This window comes from Andrographis paniculata, unplaced genomic scaffold (genome assembly GCF_009805555.1).
Source record: "Andrographis paniculata isolate CXL003 unplaced genomic scaffold, ASM980555v1 Contig62END, whole genome shotgun sequence".
NCBI lineage: Eukaryota > Viridiplantae > Streptophyta > Magnoliopsida > Lamiales > Acanthaceae > Andrographis > Andrographis paniculata.
Genome location: NW_026137598.1, coordinates 7,367,079 through 7,383,374, shown reverse-complemented (window position 1 = coordinate 7,383,374; position 16,296 = coordinate 7,367,079). Strand labels below are relative to the sequence as shown.

General features: G+C 37.0%; 2 protein-coding genes across 2 annotated transcripts; both read right to left on the bottom strand.

The window, feature by feature from the left end:
- Positions 1–23: 23 nt before the first annotated feature.
- LOC127260705 (uncharacterized) lies at positions 24–3,949 on the bottom strand. The gene is made up of 6 exons (XM_051288585.1): positions 2,944–3,949; positions 1,729–1,784; positions 1,407–1,637; positions 992–1,283; positions 632–831; positions 24–532 (listed from the first exon to the last, which is right to left on the bottom strand). The coding sequence occupies exons 1-6, from the start codon at positions 3,835–3,837 to the stop codon at positions 379–381; spliced, it is 1,827 nt and encodes a 608-aa protein (XP_051144542.1). The 5' UTR covers positions 3,838–3,949; the 3' UTR covers positions 24–378.
- Positions 3,950–6,634: 2,685 nt separating this feature from the next.
- Positions 6,635–16,199, bottom strand: LOC127260644 (protein SHORT ROOT IN SALT MEDIUM 1). Its single transcript, XM_051288482.1, has 21 exons — positions 15,966–16,199; positions 15,660–15,845; positions 15,177–15,419; positions 14,935–15,035; positions 13,972–14,697; positions 13,831–13,876; positions 13,091–13,183; positions 12,949–13,004; positions 12,538–12,652; positions 11,608–11,816; positions 11,471–11,534; positions 10,788–10,961; positions 9,991–10,021; positions 8,940–9,925; positions 8,761–8,835; positions 8,564–8,638; positions 7,972–8,481; positions 7,423–7,617; positions 7,289–7,330; positions 7,146–7,208; positions 6,635–7,070 (listed from the first exon to the last, which is right to left on the bottom strand). The coding sequence occupies exons 1-21, from the start codon at positions 16,038–16,040 to the stop codon at positions 6,981–6,983; spliced, it is 4,155 nt and encodes a 1,384-aa protein (XP_051144439.1). The 5' UTR covers positions 16,041–16,199; the 3' UTR covers positions 6,635–6,980.
- Positions 16,200–16,296: the final 97 nt, after the last annotated feature.

Genomic DNA, 16,296 nt, shown 5'->3' with positions numbered 1-16,296 from the left:
ATAACAGAATCTTGGCAACTTGATGACACAAAAGTTCAGCTTTCTTAGTTACAAGTAGCAATCTTACTCTTTATCTTTTCCTTTAAAACACTCTTCTCTTTATGCATGGAACTATTACTTTCTCACTCTTCACAAATAAATAGTAATAGTCAAAATAGTTTCACAGATATTCCTATGCCACACAATCTCTTCATCAAGCAACAGCTCTCTTCAGGTTAAGAAGAAATGCTATTATCTAGTCTCTCTCTCTCTACTGTGACAGCATAACTTGTACCTGCACAACCTTTGTAGAGAGAGAAACCCTTTGGAGTTTGGATGTACACTGCTCTACCAACCAGCAGATATTGAAGGATGCTGAATTTCTGAGCAATGTGATCCTCAAGAATCCAGGGACCAGTTGTAACTCTGGTAAGCTATTTTGATCGAACTTCCATCACTCAGGAGATGTGTTAGGAGACCTGCCTTACTTGCATCCAAGTAGTTTAGGATCCACTTTAGGATTTCCTTTTCTTGCCCGAAATCTGCGGTGTACCTGCAGCGTGTATATATCAGTGTATGCAAAGGTTTTGTGCAGTTTAGAACACCATTGATGAGTTTATGAACTGTCTTAATCTATGAGAAATTTGCTCACCAGTTGATTATTCGAGGAAGGTAGACTGTCCTGCTGGAAAGGTCTACCTGCATTCCATCATCCCTCCCGAAGTATTCCCTCGCGGCGTTTTTAAGTTCAGATTCGACGCCTTGGGGAGTGAAGAATCTGATCGAGGGGCTTCCTATTGTTGCATTCCATGTCCCAAAATGAATCAACGGATTAACTTTTGGAAACGCCAACTGCAGGGAGGTGAAAGAACTTCTGCATCAGTTTCTCATATTCTTGCAACAATTCAGTTCTAGTCAAGCTAAGATATGATGGATCTTTATTGAAATTTTTTTTTTCTTTCTAGATAGGTGTGAGCTTATCCTTGTTCTATAGAACACAAGCTTACATTACCTCAAGGCGCTTGTCACCGCTGCCAAATGGCTTTACGAGTGAGAATGGAGGTCGCCGGTTGTTCCTCAGAATACCATTCCTGATAGAGCTTAAAGAGTAGGGGTAGCCTCCAACCACATACATAAACTCAGAAAAGAATGGTCTCCGGTCGATCATACTGCCAGGGTGACCAATCCGGATGGCAGCATGCATCGCCATGGCGTTGTGCAAATTCAAAAAGAATGCCAATTTGTCTTCATGGGAAAGAGTGGTAAGGTTCACTCTCTGTAGATCCTCCACTAGGTTTACATACCTGAATTTACAGTAGGTACAGATTATTTTGTTGTTAGTAAGGACTTCATGTTTAGCAAGAAAATAAGGATAAATCAATGATGCAAGTTTAATGCTGTGTTTTTTATCATATCCAATTATTCACCTCCTAAACTCTTCACTGTTGCTGATTCCAATGTAATCGAGATGTCTTCTATCGTCGGAGGTGTAGGACTCGACTATGGCTGACATTAAGCAGGTAAGCTTGTGGCTCACTGCTGCAGCTGCCTTGGGCTCGGAATCATTCACCACACCTCGGAAATTATGGCATTTTGGTATGAAGTGCTCGTGTTCGAGGAAACGGTACAAGTGGTTTCCATCCTCCAATTCATTCTCCCTGCATATGTTGGATCCATATGTATTCTGGTTAAATTTTCAGTGAATGATGGAATCTTGGAATAGATGTAACTATGTTCTGAATTTCTTACCCAAATACATGATGAATAAAATGCTTTCTTGCCAGCTGCTTCCCAATCTCAATGGCCTAAAGTTAAATCCATACATATAAATGTTATTTCACCATCACAAAATCACCAAAAGAGAGTTTCAAACTACTATGCCGACTCTAATTATTTAGAATAGTGATAATAGCACACAAAATATACATAAACATTGCATAAAAACTATAAACCAACGCCACAAAACATATTTTAATATAATATAAATACAATATATGAATTGACATCACATGACAATAGTTAATACATAACATGTTAATATAATATAAATACAATATATGAATTGACATTATATGACAGTAGTCCATATAACATATATTATAATTCATCTCAAACATATCAGCTATGTCAACACAGCAGACATATAAAATGAAGCAAACAACTCATGCTAATTATGCTGGATAGACTGTTAATACGTGTGTTTATCTATATTTCTTGTATTGATTAAGAAAAATTAGCATGGTGCCAATTACCCTTATCAGCACTCTCATAGATATTACATACACATAATCAATTAACCATATTAAAATTTTGAAATTTATGCATTGAAATGAAGTCCAACATCAATCTTGACAATGATAATGAAGTAGGAAATGCTAGCTAACCTAATTCCTAACCGTGTTGATGTCATTTATGATTGGGACACTCTTTTAAGAAAGTAGTAAGCAACCAATACTGCTATATTTCCTTTTCAGCAATGTGATCACTTGAGTAATCTCAACTCTTACGGTCCTCTCAACATCGCCTTGATTAGATATATTTAAATCCATGGCGACGCGTATACACATATCTTGCCACAATTGTCGCCTACCATAACGATATGCATATATTAGTGCAAGAACATACATACTATTCAATGATAACCACATCCCAAATGATATTTTGACTAATTCATCAATGCGTGAACCAATTTAGAATTGTAACCTCACAATAACTAATCACGTTTTTTTTTTCGAGAAACTGAAACTCAAATCGTTTCCACTCAGATCAATTGAGAATTAATTGCACGGCTATTTAATTATGCAGAAGGTATATCGCTGTTTGATGTGGATGAAGTCCAATTTGGTGGCCACTTTCAATTCAACGGTTTGATTTCAATTTTCAGCCATATATTTTTACTATTTCTTACCTGAAAATAAATGGAATTTTATAGGTAAAAAAAAATGAAGGAATCGAGGTATTCACCTTTGTACGGCTGCAGTGAAAATGGTGAACGAGAGCTTCGATGAGCTCGCCGCCGGAGAAGCAATTCTTCACGAATTTCATCTTTGTGATGCGGTCTTGGATTGGAACGCTCTGCCTAACCACCCGCGCCACCGCCGCCATCTCGTCCGCTTCAGATTTTTCGTCCTCCGCTTCGTCAAAGCCGTAAACCGGTGGCGACGGAGCATCGTCGGGGCACTTCCGCCCTAGGATCTCCTCCATTTTCGCTTCAAGCATCCCGCTGTTACGCAGCGAGTTCAGCGCCACCAGTCCGCCGATCAGCTTCTCGTTGAAGAATATCTGCGGAACGGTGGAGCTGCCGGTCTTCTCTATTAATTCCTTCCTTCGCGAGGGGTAAACGTCGACGTTGATCTCAACGCAATTCAGATTCCTTTCGCGGAAGAACGATCGGACGGCGCCGCAGTCGCGGCAGTTGGACCGAGAGAAGAAGCATATTCTGCCTTTCAGCTCCTTCGTCTCCTCCTTCAAGGTTTTTGTCACTCTCAAACCTACCAAATTGAACTCCTTCACCACATCCTTGCCGTCGTCGTCGCCTTCTTCTTTCCGAATCATCGAAATACGCCTCGTTACCGCTGAGGATAAGCTGTTGCTCTTCTCGCGAAGAAATTTCCCCAAAACCGCGGCCGCAGTCTCAACCGTCTCCGGTGACGATCGCGAGCGTTCCAAAACCCCCGGCGGTGCCTCCGGCTTCGGAAGCAACGAATGAGGCCGAACTATTCCCTCATTTTCAGCAATATTTTCAAGTTTCCGCTCGGATTTCAAACTCCAGTCACGTTTCGTCTCCGGACTTCCATTTCCGTTATTCTCTTGTGAGCGATGAATGACCTCCGTTTCCCCCGTCGGCGGTGAATCCATGGCGGAATACGACCAAAAAGGTAAAGGTCTCAACGGTGAAAACAAGAGAAGCGAGGCAGCCGGAAACGACAGTTTCGTTTGAAGGTCTGCTCACAAAGCTGCTATATATACGCACGCGCCATACGTATTTATGGGCATATATATATATATATATCTACGTACATACACATACGTATTACGTAAGTTCGTATGAGAGGATAAATACTCTAATTATTTTGGTTACAATAACAATAAATACAATAATTATAACATTTATACATTTGGATGTATGTTTATCGTTATTTGAGTATTATTGTATAGTTTTAAAATACAATATATTTTGGTAAGTTTATAAATCAAATAAATATATAAATATTATATAAAATTATATTTTAAATTTAGTTAACAATTATTAAAATATTTCTATATACAACTAATCTTACCTGTACTAACAGAAATGCCGTCCCGTCATCATCAACATTTTATTATATTGAATTAATAAATAGTTGTATTTATGCAATAGAGATCTTTCTGGATTTTCTCAAATACGTGGCAATATATATAATTTATTTTATTTTTTTCATTTCTTCGATGAAAGAAAATAATAATAATAATAATAATAATAATAATAATAATATAATTACGTTGACTAATTGAATAATTCAAGAAGAAGAGGTCATGAAATTGGACAATTGGAGAAAATAGTGTATGAATTATGATCAATACACGCCTGCATATTATGAAACGGTCAGGTCACGTCTATAAACTTTAATTTAATTGCAGGCCAAAGTTTTGTTGTGGACATTTACTTACCATTCCCATTTTATTTAATGTCGATTTTGGTACACAAGTGGTAGAACGACTAACTTCGGTTACTACGGCAGAAATATTAATGGTGAGTGGGTTTTTACCTTAGCCATTATTTATTATTATTAATATTATTATTATTATTATTATTATTATTACTATTATTATTTTTAATGACGTAGCAATCCGTAGTTGCAATCGAAAATGCGCACCGGATAAACCTTCGGTCGAACCCGACAAACCAGATCCACTTAAAAGCATAGCTGAATGACTTGAAAGATTGAAATCAATTCTACTTATTAATTATAGTAACAAATAAAATTTGGAAAAATATTAACTCAACTTGATAATAAATTATATTAATAAATAAAATAAAAGAAAATATGCCTGCTTGGACTCGCCCTCTAAAAACAGAAAATTGAACAAGTCATGAGTGCAATTTGTTTGAGACTAAATCTTACGTACACACGTCTAGAAAAATTGGTTTGTTTAGACAGAAATCTTTCAAGGTTTTTGGAAATTTGAAATTTTAGAAAAAAAGTAAAAAATTAGTACTTTCTCCGAACTCCCTGCAACATTTCCAAATTTAGAAATAACTAATAATATTTTTATACATATATTAATATACACTTCACTTTATCCCATCACATCATTCAAATAAAAAAAATAAATAATTATTTCTCTCTCCAATTACATCACTTAATATTCAAATTATCTCAAATTACCATACCTAAATTATCGTGTCAAACACAAACGTTGCACGGTGTTTGGAACAGAGGGAGTATTTAATTTCATATTTTGTGAAAGAAAAAAATATTTGATGCGATATTTTTTAAAAAATAAATAATGTCAAATGAAAAAAAATGTGTCGTATAAATAGATAGTTCTACATCCACAATATATATATATATAATACTAAAATAAAATAAAAATATTTTTAAGAAGTATATGAAAGGATTAATGAAGTGGGATTAAAGGATTAATATATGAAAGTATATTAAGAAGTATATGAAAGGATTAATGAAGTGGGGGAAAAAAAAAAAAAAAAAAAAAAAACCTTTTGATAAATTAAATATGTATATGGTTATAGTATATTTATAAATAAATGTAAAGTTAAAAAGTAGATAATAACAATATTGGGAAAGAAAGAAACAGTAATTGTATTGAACTGAACTAAACGTGCAAGAAAGGTTCATTAAACCAAACAAAAATGATGACTCCCACGTTGACTACTGCAACCAGATTTTTTATGGGGATTGAATCAACTAGTAATATTATATATATATATATATATATATTGAAGAATGCAGTAACTCATAACATCGACTAGAAGCCATGGAAAATAATTAACACATATGCATTTATCCCCTATTATTATTATTATTATTAACAAGTGGGAATTTTGGAAAACCTGAAAAATATGACCAAACCAGCAAAACACAATAGTCTGCAAGATAATGTCAAGCAACCAAACTAGAGGTTTGTTTAAACTTTAAATAACTTTCACTATTTACCTAATGATTTCATATTGAAATCACAAAAAAGAGTTGAATTTGATAATTTATTCCTTGAACAAGTGCAATAAGAAAATGTCTTTTTTTTGCACCTCCACTAGCACATGAGAAGTTATATATCCTAGGCTAACAGAAACTTTCTTGAAGAATTTACTAAGGTGCACCAAATTTATGCAATTTGGAATCTAAATGCAGCCTTTTGATGTGGCTAATGATGCAATTCTCACAGAAAATGTTCTGGTAGGAGAGGGATGGTTTAGTCTACCTTCAACTAATAAAACTTGAAAAAGAGAGTACTGCTATGGTGTTTAAGGTATTCTATAGTGTCCACATACTATATTTGCACAGCATAATGTGGTTCCGTAGCTACTCTGCAGCTATTAAGGGCATGAGGTTCCTATTTCTTTATCGGCACACAACTAAGTGGTGACAGAAAATTTATGTGAAATCTAGGTTATCAGTAAGTCAGTCAGGTGTCTAGGTTGCAATAGGTAACAAAGAGTGAAGAGAACATTATTTGATGGAAACACATGGCAATACATATTGCAAATAATCATCATCTTTATCAAGTCGTTATGCGGTTCAAAGAAGAGACTTGGCCTAAACCATTCGAATTATAAGTTGAAAGAAAAACTGACTATAAAGAGAACCATGCAAGAATTTCAAGGTAGCAGCCCCTTCTTTTTTCAGTTGAAATTCTCACAAAACTGGAAAGAATTGAAACATGATGTACCGAGCGCATTCTCTGATTTCAAACATCTGATTGAAACATGATGTACCGAGCGCATTCTCTGATTTCAAACATCTGATTGAAACATGATGTACCGAGCGCATTCTCTGATTTCAAACATCTGACATCTTTACCAGTTTATCATATAGAATCTTGTCATCCCTGCCAGTGTTGCTTTCCAAAAGTGCACTTTGCACAAGTTCCTAATCAATAACAAGTTGATCAGAGTGTGTCCCGAGTAGAATAGATCGATTACAGGAAAACAATGAAGTGCAAACCTTGACATCCCGGTGCGAGAGGAACATCCCCAAGTTATGGATGATCAACCTCAGATCTTCAACCTGACGAGATCAAAGAAAGTCAGATCATTAACTTCTCAGCACTTAACAATAATATAATATAATGAAAGCCTCAAGCATACCCTCAAGTATCCAACACGGTTGCGATCAAAAAACCTAAAAGCCTGTTAACAATGAGAAGAAAACTCAAACTCAGAACTCCAATTTTCAAAGCGAATGAATAGGATGGATGATAAGAGAGTGATCGATATTATACCTGCAACAGTTCCTTGTCAGCACCACCCTGGTTTCCGCCTGTCTTTGGTTCCACCTTGGTGAAATTCTCCGTATAGCTTGGGTCAAGATTGGTAGTTGTCTCTAAAGCTGGCTTTGCACTTTCCTGCGGCTCATTCTGCTCATTTTGAGTAACATCTTCACCAACAAAATCAGCATCCTTTTTTAGCGAATCAACCTGTTCCAGAAGTGAAAGCACGCAAAATTAATGTTAATCTATCAAAGAAAAAAAAAACACACATACACACACACACACATTTGTGAAGCTTTTAAAAGTTTTAAAAGAAGAAAGCTTTTGGACGGAAGTGTTTTCAAAGATTTCTCAATGGGTGTTTCAAAACTGACTGAATGATTTTGTAGCCTGCAAATTTATCATAAACCCCAATTTGTTGCACTTAAACTGGAGGAAGACTTGAATTCAATTTTCACCATCATATGACACAATTAACCCATTTTATTTTTATCCTGTTATACTGCATAATAATTAGCATAATAAGACTCATAAAATAAATAAAAACAAATACATCCTTGCCTCTTTGGCTGAGTCGACATGCTCCCTTGAATAAGGCATTTCTTCATCTTCCTCAGGATCTTCCTCAGGCTCTTCCTCTTGGGTTTCATTCTCTTTCTTAGGCTCATCAACCTTTTCAACATCATTAGTCTCTTCTTTGATAATGGTGCTGGCATCTCCGTGAGCGTCGTTGGTATTTTCAGTTTTCGCTGTAATCAGATGTTCAGTTGCGTTATCTGTCTCAACAGACTTGCTTGGTGGGTTCTCCACATCTTCAGGAGCATCATCAGTCTTTTCTGTTTTAGGTATCACATCCTCCATTGTCATATCCGTCGTAGGAAGCTTGATTGAAGGGCTCCTCTCATTTTTATGTGTGTCATCAGTGTTTTCATTTTTAGTTGTCATCACATCTTCACCTGTCTTATCCGTCTTAACACGCTTGCTTGATGGGCTCTCATCTTCTTTTTGGGAGGTTTCTTTAGTCTGCCTCTTTCGTTGGTTTCTCTTCGCAACAAATTTTATCCGCAACTTCTGCACAAATTAAACTTGCTAAGGAGAAAACAATAACATAATGAGATGGATGTTAGATTTTATTAAAAAAAAAATGCTAAACCTGGAGGAAAGACAAAAGTCGACAACCCATCTCATATTGAAGCATTTCATACAAGGATTCTGCAAATATAGATAACTGCAACAAAAATAAAACAATGTCCTGTTAAGAGCTGCCTCAAATTTCAAAGCACAAACTAGAAAAGCAAGAAATATTTAACAGAGTACTTTCAAAAGGAAAAACTAAATACAATACCGCACCTCAAAATTTGATTCTTCAATATCCTTGTCACTATAATCCAAGAGTGAATCCAATGAAAGTGATAAGGATTGCAACTGCAAGGTAAAGAACATAGTAGATTATTCCTGCATCCTTCAATGAGACATTTGTGGACAAATTATAAGAATAATGAGAATCACATATGCTGTGGTCAACATACTTTAGACCCCTTGCTTGCTTTTGTTTGAAGAATCAAGCCAGGATGCCTAGGAGGGTCGTCTATTCTTTTCTTCTCTGTTGCTGTTAAACTCATACTTCTTGATTTGTTCCCATTATCATCTTTCTTATCTTTGTCATCTTTCAGGTGCTCCTTTTCATTGGATTTTGCACCATTATTGACCTCCAATGTAGACCCAGGCAGATCTTTTGTTTCTACATTTTTCTCTTCCTTGTTGGCTGGCACCATTTTTGGTGTCTTGGTGCCTTTTGAAATGACCTTATTTACCTGGCTTCCATCAGATTCTCCTTTCTCTTCACTCCTAACATCTTTTTCAGGCTGATTTATTGTTTGATCCACTTTCACATCATCTTCACCCACCTTGGTACTATCATCTGCAGAGACAGCCTTTCTTTTTGGAACCCGCTTAACTACTTTCTTCTTTACGGTGCTTTTGATGCTGCCCTCTTGGACCGCTTGATTTGTCTCTTCAGATTTGATACCCTCAGCACTCTCAGGTTCCTTGATTGTCTCTACTGCAGGATTTGATGTTTCATCTGTTTCTGGAGCAGCATTCACTGACTTTTTCACAATCTTCTTCCTCACAAATGTTTTAATTACTGGGGAGCTATCTTTTTGTGCATCACCTTCAATACTCACATTTATTCCTCCAGTATCCTCTTTGTCTAGTGCATCATTCTGCTCAGTAGAAGTTTCAACACCATCTTTTTTCTTAGCAACCTTCCTCTTAACTATCCTTTTTATAATTTTCTTCTTTCCAGGTTTGGTACTAACTGCTGTCTGAACACTAGAATTTTCCTCTTGAACCTTATCTCCTTCTGGAGGTCCTACCCCAGCTTTCTCTTGATCTGCTTCATCTTTCTCATTTCCCTGCTCAGAAACTCCTTTCCCTTTCTGTTTGCTTGCAACTGTGTCCTTTTTACTATCAGCCGTTACTCCACTATCTTTCTGTTGAAGTTTCTTCTTATCTACATAGAACAACTCAATCAAAAGAGATACATAAAGCATCAATATGATAGTCTTAGATAACTACCTTTTGAGCCTTCTTCCTTGTCTCTAGGTATCTGAGATTTTTACAAAGAAGAAGTAAATCAGTGATCACTCAACAAGTTCTGAATCTACGGGGAAGCCACAATAACTTTTCATTCATTTTAAAAATATGCATGTTGAGAGGGTCTGAACATTGCAATATTATATAGAAGCTCCCCAACTAACAAAATACTTTAAACCACATGCACATTTCATATTTTCATGTATAATATTTATCTTGTAAGGTTACTTTGTAAATTCAACCCAAGTAACTTCTGAACAATTGGCTAATTCCATGCATTTCCACCTTTGGTAGCACTCATCTTACATAAAAACAAGGCATCAATTATCATCAAATACCATAACACAGGCATACAGAGTCATGCATCATTCTGCAGCAACCCGTTTCACTTCTAAACAAAAGGTTAATTCCATTCATCTCCACCTTGGGTAGCACTCATCTTGCATAAATACAAAACATTGATTATCATCAAATACTATAACATGGGTATACAAAGTCATGCATCATTCTGGAGCACCTAACATATATCAATACCCTTGTGAAGCAGTTAGAAATATTTCAATTTTTGTCTTGTAATTTCTGTTTTAATTTCTTTTCATTTCATTAACTTGATCCATTTTTAGGTTAAATTAGCCAAAAGGTTTTACAGTGATTAAAAACATTATTACACAGTTGATAAGTGCAGAAAAAGTGCACATACATATATTATATATATGCTTAACAAAATACACTAAATCAAAGAAGATATTTTTTTTTTTCTGACGAGGAATAAGGACTACCTCTTTCTTGAGGGAATTCAGGCGCTCCCTCTCAGCAGCAACCTTTCTATAACTAAGCCACTGTTCTCTCCATGTATCCAGTGAAGGAAGACAGTCTGAGAGATCTGGGACATAAAAAACAGTTACCTCTTTGTGACTGAAGAGTCCATCTTTTCCAACTCTCTCGTAATGAATCTGTATAAGTTGCCAATAGTAGATATTAGTATCGCATTATACATAGCTTAATTTTATACTAAGATTATGAACTTTGAGGTATGGGTAACAACAGTAATTCATCCTCCCAATAGATTGAGATATAATAATAATAATAATAAATCAAGGAAGTTGCCTTCTAACATCCACGTGAGTTTCAAGTCTTTCTCATTACAAATAATATCAAATAGACAAATACACCAATAAGAAGTATGAGAGACTTCCTTATCATCTTCCCATCAATTTCTTCAATTACTACATCACTAAACTCAAACTTCTGGAGTTATACTACTCCTAGGAACTGTCAACCCCCCCAGAAATCTCAAAGACAAGCATATAATTTTTAATGACTTTAAAATTGTTTTCATGTTTTGAAAACGTTATATGTTTGAAGAAGCCTCATTGTCAGTAATATGATAGTTTTGATTGAGAACCATTTTTTGAAGTTTTAACTCATATGTACGATAGTGGAGCAAAGGATAGTAATGTACCTCGAGAAAACGGTTCCAGTGCTGACAGCTTTTCAGATCAAGATTTGCTACATTCTTTGCATACCTGATAAATTATCTCTTAAGCACAATTAATGGAAATGATAATAGGATTCAATAAGTCAATTGGGTATATTAACCTGATAGCTGTTTGAATTAAAGAGTTATCATCGGAAGGATTTCCACCATCCACTGGCTCCCAAGGGCCGCCAATAGCCCTCAGAATATTAGTCTGCTTAAGAACAGCAAACCTAAGCATATTGCAAAAGTGAGGAATACGGTCATCATAGAGTCTTTCAGATGACAGCTCTGCCAGCGCATTTTTGCTCAGCCCACTCATCAAAATAATCTGGCAACATAAAAGTAAACCAAGTCAAAGGGTCAAGTCAGGTTTACTTACACATGAAATTCTGTACAATTATGCATTAGTAACTACATGAAATTCTTGTTCTCAAACCAAGACCAATATTAAATCAAATCCTCCTCCATACTCCAAAAGAGGCTTCTGGATTGTCCACATGAAACACAGATATTTCACAAATTTTAGTCTGTTAACATTTATGATTCTTGGGTGTGTTTGTTTTGTGGTTTTAATGCATGTATTTTTTTTTCCGTTAGGTATGAAGAATCATGTAAGTAATATACAAAATAATATTTTATGTTGTATTTTTTTTTGTGAGTGAATAATATATATCATATATCATTATATTGTATATTTTAATGATATTCATTGGAAATTGTGTCGGTTGGTGAACACATCCCTTGTTTTTACTTTTATCTTATTTGGTTGTCTCTATAGATATAAACTGATGAAATAGTACCACTGTTTCCAAGCATGTCTAGTCCAGGTTACCACCAAAGATATTATCATTATTAATAAACAACACGCCTGATTTAATACATTATAACAATAAATGCAGATTATATGCATGCGATACTTAGAAAAGCATACGGTTCAGAATAATATTTGTCAGAGACGCAAGATTCATTTCCAGATGCTTTCATAATCTCCGATACCGTCAAAAAAACTATAAATGTGTATATAAATTTAGCAACTGAACAAAAATAACCTTGGCATTCCAGACTGTATTTTGGGCTCCAGATTGCAAAATATCTGTTGTACCTTCTGTACTATGAGATTCTTTCCCCTCCACAGTAGCCTCCTCAACAAAGTCATGCTCAAAACTAAATCACCAGGAGGTGTGACAATAGTTATTTCACTATTACTTTCAAAGAAACAAATCAACTGATCATAATACTACTGAAAAATTGCAGAAAAAATTTAATACATAGAAACGAGGAAATTCCCTAAAGGAAAATTGACACTTTCTAAGAAGACCCAAATATATGTGTGTATATATAATAGGCAATTTAAAAAGATACTTAACTTAATACTTGAAATGAAGCAAACAGCATGAAGTACACACAACAGCTTGAAATTTTCTGTAAAGACCAATGGCAGAATACAGGCAGATTTTTACCTCACAGGGGTACTCAAGGAGAGGTGCAGACTCTTCTTTGGCCAATTAATAACTACCTAAAAAATGTTCCAAATTAGCAAAGTCAAACAAAGCAGGTTGTGATGAAAACATAACTTCAAGAACAAAAAGTAAGAAGGTGGACCTTTGAGCATTCAGGAGATATGTAGAGTCGGGGGTATCTCTTGTCCAGTGATAGATAATCCCTCTCAGCTTCCACAAAACTAAATGAGAAGACCTGCCAAGGGAATTTAGAAGAGTTACCAAACCATCTCAAGATACATTTCAGAAAGGAATCACAAAGTAGAAGGTCAGTATCCTTCCACTGTATCTTGAGACCAATTGTTTTTTTATTGTGCCTTGTTGATAAACAAAAAGCCCATTTAGAAATGTAACAGCAGAAGCGGTAACAAAAAACGGAAATGCATGTACAATAATGTAGACTCCAGTATGGTAACAAGCTCTGCGTTGACAGTTTTAGCAAGCAGCTGAGGACCCATTCAAGTAAGAGCTGGGACTGCAGAAGAAGCACAAATGTGTCTACAGAAGGTAGAAACAATACAAGGAATTGTAGAGAAAATGGAAGAGAAAACAGGCTCTCCAGCAAGGAAAGTGGAAAAGGACATGGTGAATGCCTGCTGTTTCTGAGATATTTCAAATGTGATACTGAAACACAATAGCAGGCAGAGAAACTACACATGGTAGTGAGAACCCAGATTCCAAGAAAGTGTAACTGGACACAATGGTACTAAAAAATGTAATCACTTTGAAGAGTAAACTGCCAACAAAGGATTCAAGCGCAGGGCAATGAATTCCAACAGTGAAGTTTCAATAAATCAGTCTGAATTCCATGCAACAGCTAAGCTGTTGCTCAGAAATTTTTACCTTGCAGTCATACTCTCTCCTTTTTTCTTTGACAGGGGAATGGTGCCTTCAGCATTACAGAACGCACCAAGTTAGGGAAGGCCGCATGTTAACCTTCTAAACATACAGAACTATTAGATAATGTAATAAAATAGGATCCACCTATGCACCACTTCACGACGAGGGGAGTCCCGTGTCAGAGGTCTGATGATATCCTTTGCCAAAGATGAACCTCTGCGCTCTCTAGAGACTCGAGGAGGTGTGAGTTGCCTGAATTCAGGTGCACGCTTGTGTTCTCGGTCTCTCTCCCTCTCCCTCCGCTCCCGTTCTCTTTCTCGTTCCCTTTCACGTTGTCTTTCGCGTTCCCTGTCACGTTCTCTTTCGCGTTCTCGTTCTCGTTCACGCTCCCGTTCTCGTTCTCGCTCTCGCTCCCGTTCTCGTTCGCGCAGTCGCTCCTTCTCTCTTTCTCTTTCTCTTTCACGCTCGCGCAAGTAGTCCCTATCTTTCTCTCTTCGTTCCAACTCCCTTGCATATGTTGCTCTGTCATCTTTCCTATCATCAAGTCTTGGGTGATCAGCTCGCCCCAACATGCTAGGTCGATATTCTAATTCGTGTGACGTTCCATGGAGCCCCTTCCCTGCTCCATAGTCTCTACCAGGAGGCAAGCTCACTCCATAGCCAGGGTTTGAAGAACTTGGGGTATAAACAAGATCATCGACATTCCGTTGTGGTGCTGCTCCTAAAATTGATGGTGTATGCTGTCCACTGTACGATGAGCCACCTAAAATTGATAAACTATGCGGCTCGAGTTCACCTCTTGCAGCATATGCAATAGGATCTTGGGCAGGAAGACGAACTGCAGTCCTTGTGGTGAGATAATCGGCTTGTCTGCCAGAAATTTGATGCCACTCAGTGCTCTAGATTTAGTATAATTTATGAAATCGCACACCCACTTCTGAGTTTGAGCTCACTATCAGGACTTGGCATGCATAATACGCGCAGTTTCACAATACATTATGATCATTGTTGGCACAGGATTACAACAAGCAGTAGCATATCCACCGAAAATAGTCCTTTAAAAAAATTACTCATGTACAATAAAAGAATGTTAATAACCAAATATACCTAGTTCCACCCTCCATAGAAGCAGACTGCAGTGTGCGGGCTTTTAACATTTCTTCTTGCCTAAGCACTGTTGATTGCTCCATTCGACCATACAGCTTAGACTGGCAGGATAAAGAGCCAAAGTACCCAAATTACAATATGATTGATTGGAAAGGTGAATAAATAAACACGTGACACCACAAACATTAACAAGAGAAAAAAAATGAGACATGCAAAGTGAAGTGCATAGCATCATTTAATACCTGATTATCATATCTATCAGACGTCTCACTAGTTAAATCCCTCCCTAAATATGCACTGTGGCGATCAGTATACGAACGTCTGTCAACAGATGGATATTCAGACATCCTATCTGAATACAATTGATCAACCTTCTGACCGTAGGCACGACTTGATGATGAGACATACTCAGCTGCATACTTGGGCGACTCTGCCATCGATGATCCATAATTACTCCGACCTTCCAAATTAGTTGTTGCAGATCCCTTGAATATCCAAAAGGCATTCCAAAATAAGAACATAAAGACCACAAAGGCAAACAGACAAGAGAGATTCAAATTTATCACGTAAAACTATCACAGGACAAATCTGGTGTTAGAGAGTTAATGGCGACCACGATTATTTTATCGTCACTAAACGAAAATAAACTTCTCACGCTAATCCAAATCAAGAAAGATGGTAAATCTTGAAAAAAAAAAAAAATACAATTGAAAATAATTAGTTACCTGCTGTGCGCTAGAGCCATAGACAGAACCGTATTGTCCGCTGTAAGCCTGCGGCGTAGGCACTGCCCCTGCAGCGCCGGCAGCGGCGACCGCCGATGAAGGATGCCCAGGAACGTTTACACGAGCCCTATACCTAGCCAACTCCGCTTCTTGGTGGCTTCCTCCCAGTAGGGAAGCGGCGCCCAGCTGCAAAAGGGGCAAAGAAACAAACAAATAAGGCCACGCACACATCATTCAGATGGAAAACAACAATCGCAACGTAGAACACATTCGGATAAAAATATCAGGAAAGGGATGATACGGTACATTTTGCGGTGTGTAGGACTGGGGAGTGTACGGCTGCTGTTGGCCATAGCGATTGGTTCCCCGAGAAGGATACATCACGGCGAACAAACAAGCCCGATGAGGCGGCGTATAGATGGCGAAATTCTCCGGCGTCGGCGGCGGAAGATGAGGTCAATATGAGAGCGGAAGAATCATGGTAAAATCGTTGCCCTCAAATGCACGCGAAATTGGGCGTCCGACACCGAACCCTAACTGGGCTGCCATTTATAGGCTGCTGCCATTCGGACGGATATTTGTAATTTTTAATTAAAAATAATTATTAATTAATTATAGGAGTACTAATCCCCTACAT